The following is an 18584-nucleotide window of genomic DNA, read 5'->3' on the forward strand; positions in this document are numbered from 1 at the left end:
AAATTGACATTTACAACTTATAAGAAACACTCTGGAAAGGCTGTGGACATTTTGATACTGATAACCATGTAACATGCATCGCCAGGGTAGATGTTACGGGTAGGAATGGTGTCATGTTTCTTGTCAACAAGTGTACGGCCAATATGTTGAGGCATAAAGAGGTGTTATTTATCAGCAAGCATACAGCCCAATATGTTGAGGTATACAGATCTATCAAGGAGACAATATTGATATTCACACTAAAGACCAAAGAATATAAATTACATCATATCCAGATATATCTACCCACCATTGTTGCAGATGACCAAGAAATTGAAGACTTCTATGCAAACTTAAAGGATACCATTACAGCCCTAAAACCAAGAGAAATTATGGCCATATTGGGAGATTTCAGTGTGACAGTTGCAACCACTTCGAAGAACGACGACTTGTTAGAGATTGTGGAACAATATGGCCGTGTAATAAGCAATGGGCAAGGTAAACAGTTGCTACAGTATGCATCTGACAACAACTTTTCCATTATGAATACCATATTCAAACATCACAAACATCATCTCTTTACATGGATTTCCCGAGAGAGACATTGCAAGAACCACATTGGCTACATCATTGTTGGTAAGAGATATAGAACCTCTTTCTGCAATGCGGAAAGAAAACAGAGTCCCAAATGTGAATATGATCACTGTCTACTGTGGGCCTACATTAAAATTAAGCTGAGTAAACCCATGGGAAAAATAAAGTGAAAAAGGCTGACAGCCTTTGAATGAATTATCTTCCAAGAAGTACTTTGAAGCACTGGAACACCTTACCTAGAGGGAAATTGCGACATAGCTTGGTTGACGATAGGAAAATGGCTCACAGATGCAGTAAGCAATATCCCAAACACGAACACCATGGTGAAGCGATAATACTGTATGTCTAATGAAACTTTGGCTTTGATTGAAAGACAATATCCAACACAGACACAGATTCAGAACAACAAGAACCGCTTATGAAAAAAGTGAAAAATGAATTCAAACGCTCTTGCAGGAAACACAAGAATAACCATATTAAAAAAATTTTGCACAGAGATAGCTGAAAATGCAATAGTGAGCCACAGTTTAGAACTATATGCTATATCCCCTTTCCCTAATTCCACTGCAGCCTCATCCCCCCTCCCTACCCCACCCAAGAACACCCACCATCCTGTCCCGCCGTGACCCTGCACACTACAGCATCTCCCCCCCCCTACCATGCTCTCTCTCTCTCTCTCTCTCTCTCTCTCTCTCTCTCTCTCTCTCTCTCTCCTCCACACACACCTCTTCTGTACCCCCACTGCCTATCCCATTATCCCAGGGATTGCTTCTCAATGGCATCAGAGAGCAGACATGCGTGCACTCGCGTATGCACCCACACACATCCATGTGTAAACATGTGCGCACCCCCCCCCCCCCCCCCACATATATGATCTGTTCTGGGATAGGTACTGGGGCACAGAACAGGTGTGGGAGTGTATGGGAAGAGATAGCAGTGTAGCTGCGGGGAATATGCTGTAGTGCCGCCTATAGGAGTATTCAGGGGCATGCTGAGGATAGGACAGTGGGTTGGGCTGCTGGGTGCTGCACAGGAGGCTGCACTTTGGGGAGGGGGGGGGGGGGTGGTGCAGCAAGAAAACATGAAGGGCTTTGCTGGTGCACTGGGGTGGTTGAAAATGTGTATGACGCTGGAAGCCAAGCAGGAAAAGGGATGTAGTGACAAGTGGAGGACAGGGACTAGAAGAGAATGTTGATGGGAATTCTATAGCTCCTGCCACTCCCAGGGCTGCTATAAAGCCCAAGCAACACAAGCTGCCACTTGGTGTGCCAAGCTGAGAGGGGCACTAAAGTATAAAATTTGTGTATAGTGTGTATCACAATTAGTAGCCAAAACTGATAGGAGTGAGAGTGTATGAGGTAAAAGGGGGTAGGGGGCATGCCAAATAATAAGTCATTTGTGTGGAAAAATGTTCTTGAACCAACCCTGGATCTGTCCCACATCTCAGCCTCCATAATAACCCCTTTTGTTGTCTTCCATGGTCAAAATCTCTGTTGGCCGTACTCCTGTGCCTTGTCTATATTTAACTGTTATCAATATCCCAGCAACACATGTTAGTGAAAGTGGTAGTTGTTAAATTGCAAAGTTACAATTAGATCTAGATACACATCTTTTATGCAGGATGAACTAGTGCAGGATTTACTATACATAAAATTAACGTAACTGGTAATTTTCCTTTATTCAATAAATATGTAAGACAAAAAGTGTAGTTTACTCATAAAATCAGTATCCACAAAAACATTCCTTCACTGCCTCTGCCATGTGTACATTTATAGCTTTATTACATTCAACACTGTATATTTCTTTATTGCAAAATCACTCATAATTAATTTCAGTACATCATAATTATTTTACAAAGTTTTTCACTTTGCAAATCAATTTATCTATAATCAATAATATTACAACCATTAATGAAAAATTCTTATTCTTGTCAGAAGTCTTTTTCCCTTATTTATCACACTCCGGTATTCTTTTACACATTTTGCTACTGGTATTTAGCTCTAGCACTTGCCTTCATTTATACATAATGTAACAAAATTTATCTTGGTACGTCTCAGCTTTGCTAAACATCACATTTTGCATAAAGCATAGAGAATATTATGACATAGAACAATGAACCATACATCATCAAAGTATCATCATTGTTCACATACAATACAAAAAATTGTGTTTTCAAATTTCAAATCAAAGTTATGTACCCTTTTATATCCACATTGATCAACCATCTAGCACTCATTAATCCTGACTACTACATTACTTAGTTATTTAAGAAAAAGCAGTGTTTCAGATTTTGCACGCTCAGGTATCGCACATTTCACAATACGTATTAGGCAGTTCATTAGCACCATGTTATATCTGTTACATCTCACTGTTGGCATCTGTTCAAGCAGCTGGGCATACTACCACTACTGTCACAATTTATTTACTTCCTTGCAAAGTTTGCCTTTTAACTATAATTAAAACATGTAGAATAAAGATTACATCCACTATTCATGACTAAGGATTATTGTCACATAGAGGAAGGAAATTACGCCACCGTCTTCCTCTTTTACGAGGTCTTCCAATATCTGTTTTCCCATTCAGCTTGTAGTTCAGCATCTTCTGCGGAATTGTGTGACCTGGCATTCTCATGAGATGTTATCTCCATTCTTCATGATATTTTCGAATTTTTTCGTATTACGAAATATTTATTTTCTAATGTCTTCATTTCTCATCATCTCTCTTCTTGTGCACAGTCCTTTTTCTTTTTGGGAACCTCGTGTCTGTTGTTTGAATTTTATATTTTATTTCCTTGTGCTTTTTTTTTTTTTTTTTTTTTTTTTTTTTTTTTTTTTTTTTTTTTTTTTAACCCGGATTTTGCCTCCTTAGGATAACACAGGAACCACCATTAGTTTATAGAATTTCGTGATAGTCTGTTTTTGTTCTTTACAGCCAATGTTCTGCTAATGGTACCACAGACAGCTTGGAATCAAAACTTATAGCACAGCCTAAATAACAGATTTGATACAATTGTTCTAAAAGTGAATCATAGAAAACAGTTTTTGATCTGACGGTAAATTTTCCTCAGATTGCCATTATTTTTGTTTTGTTACTAGAAATTTGCAAATTTCATGCAGCTAATATTACAATCTTTGGAGGTCATATTCATTCTTTTGAATAATAATGATGTCATCATCAAACAAACAAAACAAACAAAAAAACTTCAGGTATTCCTCATTTGTTACCTTAATTCCTTTACATACCTCACATTTCCATTTGCAAAGAATGAAGTCAGTGTATTCTTCTAATCAATTTCTACATGTCTTTATAACAATGCATGTAGTTTTGTAAAGACTTTGCACTACCTCTTTTACATAATATGAATATCCACATTCAGACATAATCTTCTACAGACTAACATGGCTCACATGGCCAAAAGCCTTCTCAATGTCAATAAAGGGCATATGGGTTTCTATATTAAATTCTGTGTTTTTCTATAATGTTTTTAATTCCAACCACATTGTCTGTGAATGAATGACCTGATCTACATCCGTTTTGCTCTTCAGAAATAACAGCTTCTATGATATTCTTCATGCAGTTATTGATTATATTTGAGTATAGTTTGCATCCAGTATTTATAAGACGCATGCCACAATAATTTTTACAATCATGACATTTCCCTTTTTGGAATTGAGTTTTCTTGTGCTGTATACCAAGGGTCTGTGATCTTGCAGGTCATCCAATAATCATTTATTAATTGTAAAATCTTTTATCTAGTGGTAATCCTCCATATTTAATTAGTTCTGCATTTATTCCATCCATCCCAGTAGGTTTTCTATTCTTCATGCCTTTCGAAACCTCTTGTACTTATAGATTCTCCATAAGAACTGGATCTACTGTTTCATTGTACATGTTTCCTCAAGCATTATCTTTGGTCTTCTGTATATACCACAAGCCTGTACAATGACTTACCTGTTGTTTATGGGGCATAATGTTCAGTCAGTCAGTCACTTTTTCTCCTTTGTTGAGGGCTTTCCTGACTTTGTACACACGTTGCTGCCTACCATGTGTATTGTGTTCTAAGATGCTTACGAATGACACCCATGACTCTTGGTGTGCATTGTGTACTATTTGTTTTGTAACATTCCTTTTTATTTTGTATGTTTACCAGCTCTGATTTTCTTGTCTGTAGAAACTTTAAATAAACTATTATTTTTTCTTTAATTTCTGTGCAAGTTTTTGCAGCATTTTAGAGCATGTCAAGCATATCTCTTCATCTTCATGCCTCTCTGCCTGTCAGAATCATAGTGTTCAGAAATTGCTACTTCTGTGTCTAATATCCGCAGGACCTCTGCCATCTACTTCATAATCAACTTTCTTGTTTTTTGAACTGATTGTACATTGCCGTCAGTGGTTTTCATAGTTTATTCAAAATGTTACAGATTGTGCAAATTTCACCAGCATGCTCACCTTTCTCACTGCAGTTCATAACTTCTAACAAAAATAACTTTCTACATGATTTCATATATACTTCTTCATATTGACAGACTTGCCATTCTTTTCACTCTCTTTGTGAAAATAGAACATCTCAGATGGAGTTACAGATCTACTGCAGTGATATAACAGTGAAGAAGGTACATTTTGAAATGTGGAATCATCAGTATTACTGTTTCACACAATGACAATTAGTGCCAAAATTGTTGTCTTCTCATGCACATGAAACATGATTTATGCAGGAGTGAAAACACAGACAACAAAAGCATATATACTGATTTTAGCATTGTGCAGCTCAAAAAATTGTCATTGTACACCAGTTAAAAATAATTTAAAATGTGTTTCTTTTTTAATGTTTTTATTGCAGTGCTTCTTGGCTCTCAGTGCTGGAGAAATTTCTCAAGTAGTAACATGTAGTAATATTTTCAGGGAATCCAACTGCATTATGTCGAGAAAGGCGATCACTCGAAACCTCTTATGCTCTTCATCCATGGTTTCCCTGAATTTTGGTATTCTTGGCGGCATCAAATAAAGGAATTTTCAAAGGATTACTGGTATGAACTTAAAAACATTGGTATATGAATTAGATCTATATACAGAAGTAATAGAACAAACAAGCTATTAAAGCTCAGCTTAAAAAATTTACTATATATTCTATTACAGGGTTGTTGCATACGATATGCGGGGATATGGGGACTCAGAAAAACCTGAGTCTGTAAGCAGTTATTCAATGGATTTACTTGTAGATGATGTGAAACAGCTTGTAGAATATTTTGGTATGTTTTGACGTATTATTCCTTAAAATTTATGACACATGTCTCTCAGTGTAATTGCTTATCCTTGTGTGTGTCTTTTACTTGCAAATATTTTACAATTAGCAGGGACCAAATTACAAGGTAAGTAGATAAGTTGTTCACCCTGCAGCTTCAATTTTTTAAAAATGAGGGTGTGTTTTTTGAATAATTTCTCCATTTTGGGGCAAGTAATGTTATTGGCGACAAGTAAGTTTTGAATAATTGGGAAGGCTTCAGGATGTTACACCTGTGTGCTAAAAATACAAGGACAAAATAAATAAATAAGCAAGAATGGAGTGGTATCTCATTGATAAAGTGAAATATATATACTGTACTAGACGCGATGACAATATTGAAGATGGAAGTGAATGCATTGAGGCACAGTATATGAATATTTCAGAAGGTTGATAAAAAAATCAGTACACCCAATCTGTTGTAGAAGCAAAGAAGATCAAAAGTAGATTACTAAAGGAGGCAAAATGGAAACAATACTAAAGACTTAAGGAAATAGAAAAAAGTAATTTTAAAGTAACTATTTTCAGAAAGAACTCATCAAAAATCAGTAAACTATGTAACACTAGAGGCAGAGCTGCTTTGAGTATCGCAGGAATTTAACATGGGAGAAAGAAATTTTTCCTTACAGCAATCAGGTATATGTCTTTCAAGAATGATTCCAGATTTGTCCCTGAAACAGCTACAGGAAGACTTATTTGAACATAATTTAAGTTGAGGCTGACAAAACTTGAAATGAAATGTGTATGCCTAGTAATTTCAAGAGCAATAGCAGAGAAATGGTGTATGTGTCAGGGGAAGGGTATAAATTAATGGCGTGCATGCAGGTGCCTAGCTGAGAAAAGGAAGAAATGGTTTGAAGTTACTAGGACATCTACGGAGATGACAGATAAAGTCCAGTGGAAGACTCTGCAGGAGAGATGCTCAGTAGCTCGGTACGGGCTTTTGTTGAAGTTTTGAGAACATACCTTCACCGAGAATTCAAACAGTATATTGCTCTCTCCTACGTATATCTCACAAAGAGACCATGAGGATAAAATCAGAGAGATTAGAGCCCACACAGAGGCATATCGACAATCCTTCTTTACACAAACAATACAAGGCTGGAATAGAAGGGAGAACCAATAGAGGTGCTCAAGCCACCCTCTGCGACACACCTTCAGGTGGCTTGCAGAGTGTGGATGTAAATGTAGATCTTTTGTGGTGATGTTACTTCAATTACCATATTTGGTTCTTTCACACCTTTTTCACAAATTGTGTAGACTGAGTGAGCAGTAGAGATGTCATGCTTATGGGGGGAGAAGAGGTAATTGATAGAACTTTTATTGTTGACAATTTATTCCTTTATAGCCTTAGTAAGATCTTCACTGCAGTTGGGCTGCAGTGCTTGTCAGATGTGAAAAGGAATAAGTCACGAGAGATTGGTTAATTTATGCATTGTTCAAATCGATTTCGGGGTTGCAGCCGGTCATCGTAAACTTCTTCGCACGATATTTCGGCTGGACAACTGCCAGCCATCTTCAAGTGAGCCGAACGAGGACTGACGAAGATGTTCTCCGTTCCGTCTTATATAGTGCGCTGATAGTACTGCCGCGCATGCGTTGCAGTCGCGGAGACAGAAGAACCACACTGCCCAGCAACAGCGCCCTCGCTAGTGGAAATGCGAAACTCAGGTGCCGTCGGTATTGTCGCTGGCTGCAGGTATCGATGTCTTCTGGCGTCTTCGTCTCGAGAAAATTTCTGTGATGACGGGATTCCATGCATTATTCAATTGGTAACCACTGTGGAGTCCCAAAAAGTTGTTGCTGTGGCCAAAATCGAAGTTTTGTCGTACTCCATTGAATGTCCGTTAGAAATACAATGTTCCGCAACTGCAGATTTACTGGGTTGCAGTAGACGGGTGCAACGTTGATGTTCTGTACAACGCTCTTCCACAGTACATGTTGTCTGTCCTATATAGGCCATACGACATTGACACGGTATTTTGTAAATTCCCGCCTTCTGCAGCAACAGATCATCCTTCACCGAACCCAGCAAATCTGAAATCTTAGAAGGCGGATGAAAAACAACTTTCACATGAAAAGTATTTAGAATCCTTGCTATTTTAAAAGAGATATTACCAACGAAGGGAAGAAATGCTAGAGACTTGGCTGGCGCACTCTCTTCTTTATCCACTTCCCGGTTCCTGGCTCTAGTTGCGAAGGCCCTGTTAATTTGCCGGGTCGAGTAACCATTGTCCCTGAACACCATTCTTAAATGTGCAAGTTCCTTAGGCAAATTTTCTGCATCCGACACCATGTGTGCTCTGTGCACAAGGGTTTTAAGTACACTCATGGTTTGGGATGGGTGATGGCAACTGGAAGAATGCAGGTACAAATCAGTGTGAGTCGGCTTACGGTAAACAGAGTGTCCCAACGAGCCGTCACTCTTCCGTTTAACCAGAACATCCAGGAATGGAAGGACACCATCTTTCTCTAGTTCCAAGGTAAATATTCTGATGGATGGAGTTAAGATGATGAAAAAACTCCATTAACTTTTCTTCTCCGTGGGGCCAGACTATGAAAGTATCATCGACGTACCTCCAGAAAACAGTTGGTTTACAAACCGCTGATTCAAGTGCTCTCTCTTCAAAATCCTCCATGAAAAGGTTAGCCACCAGAGGGGACAGAGGGCGGCCCATGGCGACACCGTCAGACTGTTCAAAAAATTCCTGGTTAAACAAAAAATAAGTTGAGGAAAGAGCATGTCGAAACAAAGCAGTGATGTCCGATTCAAACTGTTGACCAATTAGAAACAAGGAATCCCCAAGAGGTACTTTTGTGAAAAGGGAAACTACATCAAAACTCACTAGAAGATCCGAACTACTTAAGTGGAGAGACCCCAGTCTATCGATAAAATCAGCAGAGTTCCGTATATGATGTGAACATTTGCCCGCAAATGGTCTCAGCAAGGAAGCTAGATGTTTGGCTAAATCATACGTGGGTGCATCAATATTACTCACTATAGGTCGTAAAGGCAGACCTTCTTTATGCACTTTAGAAAGACCATACAGTCTCGGTGGTACGCTGCCATGTGGTCTTAACCACTTGATGGCCTCTGGAGCCAACGATGAAGAGTTTAAAAGTGCACACGTCTTCCGTTGCACACGTGCTGTTGGGTCGTGATCAATCTTCCTGTACATGGTATCACTCAGTAGACTATACATCTTCTCTAAATACAACCCACGAGGTAACAAAATGGTAGAATTACCTTTATCAGCCTTCAGCACCACTACTTCCAGATCTTCTCGAAGGTTCCGTAGTGCAGCCCTTTCTTGAGCGGTTATATTACTGCGTTGGGGAGGCGCTTTCAGAAGAACCTGACTAGTTTCCCTTCTTATTTCTTCAGCAGTGTCCAAAGGAAGGCGACGTACAGCTTGTTCAACACCACTTACAAAACTAATAAGAGGTACTGCACTTGGTGTCAGTCCTCGTTCGGCTCACCTGAAGATGGCTGTCCAGCCGAAATATCGGGTGAAGAAGTTTACAACGACCGGCTGCAAGCCCGAAATCTATTTGAACAATTGATTCGCCGGGAAAATTTCAAATTTGTGCATTCTACGACTGATCTGTTGGTAATGAACTCGTAGCAAATTTTAGAGAGAATATAGGCTGCTGTTTTTTTACCCATTTGCCCAACTCTGCCTTCGCACTTTTATATTGTCATCAAATTTTCTACAGGACACTTTCGTGTGCAAAAGTGAAATTCATCTGATCATTTGCCTCTGAAATGTAACATTTTAATTCCACCATTTAACAAGCTACAGCCAACCATCATTATCTCGTTATCATAACTAATAGAATCATGATTGCACCATAAGTGTACACACATTTATCAACTTCACAAATTGGTGAAGGATTTCATATTATTATTATTATTATTATTATTATTATTATTATTATTATTATTACTACTACTACTATTATTATGTATATGATTTACTGACCCAGAACATTGGGGGCAGTTTTCACATAAAACTAATTAGGTCAGGAGGTATCATAATTGAAGACATCATAAATTCATTACTATGCAAAAATATATGTGATAAAACTGAAGCTTAAGAACTAACAACCTCTTGAATCAAGAACTTAGTTTTGTAGAATGGTTGTTCTTGATTCAGAGAATGTAATTAAATTATCTTAAATTTCTGTAATTCAAAAGTATCAAGATAGGATTTCAAGACGCCTCTCATTTTTATACTGTGATGTCTCGGAAATTTGGTGGAGCAAATTTAGTTTAATGCCTACTATAGTTTTTACTTTTTCTATCTTTTATGTTAATATCTAAAATGTAAATTCTTACCAATTTGTAATATATGTACTGCTTGCACCTCTATACAGGCTCAATAGTGAACTCAAAAACTTCTGTGTTTAATGTTTCATCATATAAATTTCAGTCTGTTATTGAGTGGTGATGATCCTGTTAATTAAAATGTCAGTTAGTCAGTAACAGGCAGTGGAAATATGAATATCTATGTTAATTGCTCTAGATCCAGCTGTAAACTTGCAAACTTCTATGGCAGCTCTGTGTATTTACTATGTAAAAATCCTGTCAAACAATTGGTAATATAAGTAACTTAACTGATCTGTGGTGTGAAATCTACATCATATTACTGGCAAGCTGTTCATGTTAAGTATTGAGTAACTATAAATAAGAAAAGAATCAAAAAATCAAAATAGCCTGTGATGTATTGCTTCATCATTAATTGTTTGTATAACTTAATAATTAAATGTTCAAAAGTGTGTGAATTTCTAAGGGGCCAAAGTGCTGAGATCATCAGTCCCTAGACTTACATACTACTTAAATTAACTTATGCTAAGAACAACACACACACCCATCCCCAAGGGAGGACTTGAATCTCCGGCGGGAGGGGCTGTGCAATTTGTGGCATGGCACCTCAGACCGCGCAGCCACTCCATGTAGCTTAACAATCACTGGAAGAAGATTAGACTTACTAAGAAGGCACCAGACAAATTGGTGAATTTAAGACTTGAGTGTCCATGTTTTATCATTTCATTGTATTTTATGCACTTTCTCCAGGTAAAGGAAATAAATCATAAAACCTTGCTCATCAAATATGCAAAATACTAAACCTTTTAATAATGTATTTACATATGTTTGGTACCTTTAAGTCTATTTAAGGTCCTTCACTTGTATTACTTAACTGATTCGTCCAATACAAGGTGCAGGAAGATCATTAAGTTTTTAAACTCTGATACATTTGCAGTGAATCAGAAACGCCATGCAGATACAGATTCTCCGTGGTTTCTGTGAATGGCAGCTCCAAGAATAGTTCCTTTGAAAAGAACATGATTGATTTCCTTCCCTAATCTCCATGCTCACTCTGATACCCCATTATCAATGTAACTTTAAATTTTCCTTCTTTGTCAAGTCACACAATGATTGTTCTTCAAACATTTGCTTTAGGAATTACATTTCCAGGGAAAATTATGTCTAGTTTGACAGCATATACTCCTCAAAACTCCTCTTTGCCCCATTATTATAAGTGACATAAGATATGCTCCATGGCTTGCTCAGATGGCTACATGCATTAACATGCCTCTTCTGGGATTTGGGAAAATATGTCAGTCCCACATCGAATCCACCAGGTGGATTAATGATGACCAGTGTGCTGGCCAGCCTGGATGTGAATTATAGAGTATTTCCCACATATAACCCATATCCTATATCAGTTACACAGTTCTCAAACATTTAGAAAACTTGCACACACTTTCACATGGGATAACAGTAATTCAGAAAGATGAGGTACACCAGTTACGAAATTCTGTCCTGGGCAGATGGGGGTTTGGGGGCACAGGAAGGGAATGTGGCTGCACTCTACCGCTAATATTGACAAAGCCAATAATTATCATGCTGAAAAGACGTAATAGTTGGTCCATAGGGAAGTGTTCCAATACTGGCTGAGGGAACTGAAGCTCAACTGTTCCCTCCTAGTTACATTTTTGGGCACTTGAAAGGAATATTTATTGTCTGCAGAAGCTATTTTCCAAATTAGAATGAACGGAAAAGTTAATTGCTCTAATATTCAGTTTGGTAACTGATCAAAATTTTTGTCCAAAATGTGGAGGCAAAACTGGATTTTGTCATGTTAAAGAATACGCTATAACTTGGTGATTGGACAGAAAGGCATCTACGAGAGTAACATTGTCAAAAGCTTTAAAACACTTTTTTATCCTAGTGAAAAAATAACAACATTCTTGTTTTAAAAATCACACTTAACTGTGACCTGACATCCAAGCAAGACCTTGAGGGTTTCACTCAGTCTTCTTACATAATTTTATGTAGTGTCCATTATAAAGGAGAACTTTCAGGGATATGGTAAATGTATTCAGTACAAAATACCATAAAGATGCAACTGTGAGCAACAACTTCTGGAGGCAGCACCAGCAGCTGTTATCAAGTGCAAGAAACTATATTGTTTGTCAAAGGCACTTGTCTTTTTTCATTTTCTGTTAAAGAATCTGTAAATTAGCATCTTAATGGAAAAGTATTTCATTTGGGATTAAAAAAAAACAAACAAACAACTGGCAGAGTCACAATCCTTCTGTTGGCAGAAAGTTGATCATCATAATCAACCTCCATAAACCTGTGAAAATTCTACATGTACACTTAACTTATATCTAACAAAGCTCACTCTATATTTGACATTCATTTGTCACATCATGTAATTCTGAATCATCTTATGTACACTGAATCATTAAACATGATCAGAACTGCTTTGAATTCTCAAATGAGAAAATTGCAGTTGTATACCACTGTAGCATTACAGTTTATTTTTGCAGTATTCAATAGTGAAATGTGAAATCATTGTTGTCATTGTGTATTATGAAAAAAGTATTTTGTGCATTCATGGTAAGACCTTCTCAGAGATAACTGTAATATCTACATTGATCATGTGGCAGCATCTGATTAGTTAAGAGAACTAAGGAACACTTGCTTTCTTCGATTGAATAGTGAGCTACTGGTCTTGCAACCTTGACTGTTATTGAAGTTTACTGTTGACAGTATGCACTGTACCCCTCAAAGTGGTATTTGCTTGTTTTGTGATTATCAAATGACAGTTGTCACTTCATCCAATACCAGGCTCCTTGCTCTAGTACCATGACGCTTTGGAATAGATGTGTCAAGATTTCAGTGTTGATTTCATGTCAGATAGTAATGACTGATATCCAGCTGTTGCCTTTTATATCCCACAGTGAAATTCCTTATGACAGGGTGCTGAAATATGTATTGATACTTGGCTTGTAAATCTAGCTACTTTCAGTGATACATAAAATGATCTATTCCTGCATAACTTTCAATAAAGACTTCATCTTAAGAGAAATAAAACTGAACAGCTGAAGGTAGCCTAGATAAATGACATTTGCAATTAAAGTAGCTGAACGTTGCCCTCCATGTGTCTGAAGTATGCCTAAAAACATTTATCCATATCAAAGCCACTAAAAAATTGCAGAACCTCCATTTTGATATTTGTTCCCAATCCACATCAAAATGCTCTTTGCCTGCAGCCTTAGTATATGTGGATATCCCACCTCCAGCAGAAATTGCCTTTTATAAAAATGCTGATGAGGACTGGCACATGCAGATTGAATATTCAGCATTTTTGTAATTAGCTGGTAATGTGAGTTTTCAATGATGGATCATTTACAACCATTAAAATGCAAATAGCACAGGGTTGTCCGAAGCTGATGACAGCTATATTACAGGCATTGCAAGCACTAGTGAATTTAGCAGAAATGTCTCCCATAGCACCTGTGATTATGATTTCCCACCACTTAATGAACAACTTGAAGATTGGGACTCTCAGCACTGACAAAATTATGTTTTGTGGTTTTGGCAAATGTTTGACTTGCAAAGACAAAAGGTGATGTTATTGCCAGGAAATCCTGAACTGTATCACCTAACTCAGAAATTGGAGCCATTAACAAATCTAGCAGAACTTGAGTCATCTTAAATATTTCCCTTAATTAAAGGGACATTTCTCAACAAAAGGACAAGTTATTGCACTCCAGGTAGAATTTTGGCAGCTAAAAAAGGCTTATACGCACTGAGCGACTGACTTACAAGGGTTAAGAAAGAATTTTTGTTTGGGCATAGTTATGTGAACTCTTTACTCAGGGTCATTATAGTGCAGTTTACACATAACTTAGAAGAAAGAAACCACATTATTGAGGAAATCTGATCTTTCTTTAATAAAAGTAATGTGAATTGCTCAATCCCACAAAACTGCCCACACAGCGCAAAGTTTGTTTACAATGAAATATGATGTTGCAGCTCTCTACACATCACTCTGGGTGGGGCCCTCACATATATGTGGATAACTTTGTGAACAAATATACCAGCAATTATGGGTCACATCAGCAACAGTACTGTTGCCCACCATTAAGCATTGTTTCCTTTGCCCCCTGTGGGTTCGGGGGTAAGAATAGGCCCACGGTATTCCTGCCTGTCGTAAGAGGCGACTAAAAGGAGTCTCAAACGTTTTGGCCTTGTGAGATGGTCCCCTAACGGGTTTGACCTCCATCCTTCTAAATTTTCCGAAGAGCGAGCCGATTGGGGAAGGGCGCCTTACAAGGAGCGATGTGTCCATCCAGCATTACCATCACTAGCCAGGTTTGTCGTCATCGCTTAGCAGTCCCACTCACCTACCATCTCTTGGGCGTGGATTTGTTCTTGGGTGCGGTTTCTTGCAGTCTGCTGTGCTGTGCCGCTTTATGCGCCAATGACGATATTGGACTACATCACCTGAAATCCAGCACGGTAGCCAGTCCGTTGTGGTGGGGCCGCCATGTACCCTGTTGGTTGTAGCCCCCTGACTACACAGGGATCGCTCTGCTGATGCCAGCGCCGTTAACTCCCCACGTATGCCAAGGAGTAGATGCCTATCTCCTTGGGGCATTGGGACTCCCGGCAATGGCCATCCTGCCAGGTGGTCATTGCTGAGGCTGGGTGGTGCCCGTGGGGAGGGCCCTTGGTCGGAGTAGGTGGCATCAGGGCGGATGACCCGCAATGAAGCGTGGTACATCATCTCTTGCTGGTGGCCAGCCGCCAGCAGTCTCTAAGCGTTCCAGGGCTCAATACAACGCAACTACATATGACCCCAAATCGTTCCCCTCCCTGGCTACACCATGGGAGGAACGAAAGACTAAGGATGCCAGCGAACCATACTCGCCCCGCTACCTGGTGTGTACGAGAGCTGATGGTGAATCCTTTACATCCATGAAGCCTCAGTTCTTCGTCGAGCACTTAGAGGACAAGTTCGGGGAGGTGGAGGGCTTGTCCAAAATGCGCTCGGGCTCGGTTTTGATCAAATCGGCGTCCTCCGCCCAGTCCCGCCGGTTACTCGATTGTAACAAGCTGGGGGATGTTCCGGTTACAATCACGCCCCATAAGAGTCTTAATATGGTCCAGGGCATAATATTCCATCGGGACCTTCTATTGCAGTCCGATGACGAGCTTCGCGCCAATTTAGAGCGGCGAGGTGTTCACTTCGTCCGGCGTGTACATCGTGGTCCAAGGGATAAGCAGGTTGCCACCGGTGCCTTCATCTTGGCCTTCGAGGGTGATACTTTACCTGAGAAGGTCAAGGTGATGGTCTATCGTTGTGACGTCAAGCCATATATCCCTCCCCCGATGCGGTGCTTTAAGTGCTGGAAGTTCTGGCATATGTCTTCCCGCTGTACTTCCGGCCTCACATGTCGAGATTGTGGACGCCCATCACATCCCGATACTCCATGTGCTCCGCCTCCCATCTGTGTAAACTGCGGAGAGCACCACTCACCTTGCTTGCCGGACTGCAGGATCTACCAGAAAGAGCGCAAAATCATGGAGTATAAGACCCTGGACCACCTGACATACACTGAGGCCAGGCAGAAGTTCGAACGCCTCCATCCTGTTCGAATGCCTGCCTCTTACGCCGCGGCTACTACTGTTATGGCCCCATTAGCTCTCCCTCAGACTGCCACTTCTCAGAGCCGGAATGCTACGCCTGCCCCCTTGATGGTGGGGGGCACTTCACTCCCTGCTGCTCCTGCACTACCTGCCTCAGGAGCAGCAACCCCCCAACCATCGGGGACATCAGTCCCCACTTCTAAGCTGGGGAAGCCTCAAACTTCCCCTGCTCGAATAGCACGGAAAGGGTCCCTTGGGTCCCTTCCTTCCCAGGTTTCCGCCTCTGGGAAGGGTGACGTCAGCCAATGGAAGAAAAGCAGACCAGCGGCTGATCGCAGGGCTTCCCGCTCCTCCTCCGTCCCGGAGACTGACTCGCTGGAGCCCTCCCAGCCAATGAAACCCAAGGACCAGAGAGACAAGACGAAGAAGAAGACCTCTAAGGCCAAGGACCACGCGGTGGCATCCACCCCACTGCTCCCTACAGGCTCTGCGTCCGGGGATAAGGTGGAGATCCGGGCGTCCGCTGAGGACCTGGATCTCGCCGGACCCTCAGACGCCATGGAAGCAGATTGTACTGGTCCTCCATCAGTGGCAGCAGGTGACCCAGTGGCGTGATCTGCCTCCTCGGCCCCTTCACGCCTTTTTCGGACATGGACAAAGCAATACTCCAGTGGAACTGCAGCGCTTTTTTCCACCACCTTGCTGAGCTTCGCCAACTCATCAGCAGTCACCCTTTCCTCTGCATTGCCCTACAGGAAACTTGGTTTCCGGCAATGCGGACCCCTGCCCTACGTGGGTATCGGGGTTATTACAAGAACCGGGCAGCTTATGAGAGGGTATCTGGTGGAGTCTGCGTCTACATCCTTAACTCTGTCTACAGCGAATGTGTACCTCTTCACACACCTTTAGAGGCTGTCGCTGTAAGGATGTGGACGCCTCAGCCTATTACTGTCTGCAGTTTGTATCTTCCGCCAGATGGTGATGTCTCGCGTCATGTGTTGGCTGCATTGATAGCACAACTGCCTCCTCCTTTTGTGTTACTGGGCGACTTTAACGCCCATAACCCCCTGTGGGGTAGCGCCGCGATTACTGGCCGGGGTAGAGATGTCGAGACTCTTCTCTCGCAGCTTGACCTCTGCCTCTTAAACACGGGAGAGCCGACACATTTCAGCGTCGTCCATGGCACATTTTCGGCCATCGACCTTTCTATCTGCAGCCCCGGACTTTCACCATCCATCCACTGGAGTGTCCATGACGACTTATGTGGTAGTGACCATTTCCCCATCTTTCTGTCACTACCACAGCGTCACTCTTCTGAACGCCCCTCCAGATGGGCTCTGAATAAGGCTGATTGGGGCTTGTTCTCCTCTCTCGCCACTATCACACCTCCTTCCCCTGACACCATTGATGCGGTGGTTCAGTCGGTCACCACCGGCATCGTTTCTGCGGCGGCATCTGCGATTCCCTGTTCATCCGGGTCCCCTCGGAGGAGGACTGTGCCTTGGTGGGCGCCCGAGATCGCAGAGGCGATTAGAGATCGCCGGCGGGCTCTTCAACGCCATAAGTGGCACCCGTCCTTGGAGAACCTCATCGTTTTTAAACAGCTCCATGCCCGTGCCCGACGCCTTATTCGCCAACGGAAGCAGGAGTGCTGGGAACGGTATGTTTCCACCATTGGCGTCCGTACCTCTGCATCGCAGGTTTGGGCTAAGATTAGGCGACTCCATGGCTATCGGCCGCCTGTCTCTGTCCCTGGGCTTTCGCTGAATGGAGTGGTGTGTACTGACTCCGACATGATTGCGGACCGGTTAGCAGCGCATTTTGCTCAGTGTTCCGCATCTACGAATTACCCACTGGCCTTCCGCTCCCGGAAAGAGCGGTTGGAAAGTTGGAGGCTTTCCTTTCACACGCGCCACGCGGAGTCGTACAATGCTCCTTTCAGCGACTGGGAATTCCAGAGTGCCCTATCTGCTTGCCCTGATACGGCTCCTGGGCCAGACCGCATCCACAGCCAGATGCTGAAACACCTCTCTGTGAATTGCAAGCGACGCCTCCTAGATGTTTTCAACCGCATCTGGGTTGAGGGTGTGTTCCCGTCTCGATGGCGAGAAAGCATCGTCCTCCCCGTGTTGAAACCTGGCAAGAACCCGCTGGAGGTGGACAGCTACCGCCGCATAATCCTCACCAACGTTCTTTGCAAGTTGCTAGAACGTATGGTGAGCCGGAGGTTGAGTTGGCTCCTCGAGTCTCGAGGCCTTCTGGCTCCGTCTCAGGGTGGGTTCCGCAAAGGCCGCTCTGCCGTCGATAATCTGGTCTCCCTAGAGTCTGCCGTCCGTACAGCCTTTGCACGCCGCCAACATCTGGTTGCCGTCTTCTTCGACATGCGGAAGGCGTACGATACGACTTGGCGATATCACATCCTGGCCACACTTCATGGGTGGGGTCTTAGGGGCCCGCTCCCGATTTTTATTCAGAATTTTCTGTCGTCTCGTTCCTTCCGCGTGCAAGTTGCTGCGTCCCATAGTTCCTCCCGGGTCCAGGAGAACGGGGTCCCACAGGGGTCTGTCCTCAGTGTCTCCCTGTTTTTAATTGCGATCAATGGGCTCGCTGAGGCGGTGGGATCGTCCGTCGCAGCTTCGTTGTATGCAGACGATTTCTGCCTCTACTACAGCTCCGCTAGCATTGCAGTTGCTGAGCGCCAGCTGCAGGGCGCTATCCGCAAGGCGCAGTCGTGGGCTGTAGCGCACGGCTTCCAGTTTTCGGCCGCTAAGACCTGCGTTG

General features: G+C 42.0%; 1 protein-coding gene across 1 annotated transcript in view; it reads left to right on the plus strand.

Moving 5' to 3' along the window:
- Positions 1-18584, plus strand: part of LOC126281924 (epoxide hydrolase 3-like) — a 108438-nt gene that overhangs the window by 52700 nt on the left and 37154 nt on the right. The window contains exons 2-3 of the mRNA XM_049981253.1: positions 5476-5600; positions 5710-5822. Of these exons, the coding sequence (XP_049837210.1) occupies positions 5476-5600; positions 5710-5822 (238 nt within the window). The remainder of the gene's footprint in view (positions 1-5475; positions 5601-5709; positions 5823-18584) is intronic.

This window comes from Schistocerca gregaria, chromosome 7 (genome assembly GCF_023897955.1).
Source record: "Schistocerca gregaria isolate iqSchGreg1 chromosome 7, iqSchGreg1.2, whole genome shotgun sequence".
NCBI lineage: Eukaryota > Metazoa > Arthropoda > Insecta > Orthoptera > Acrididae > Schistocerca > Schistocerca gregaria.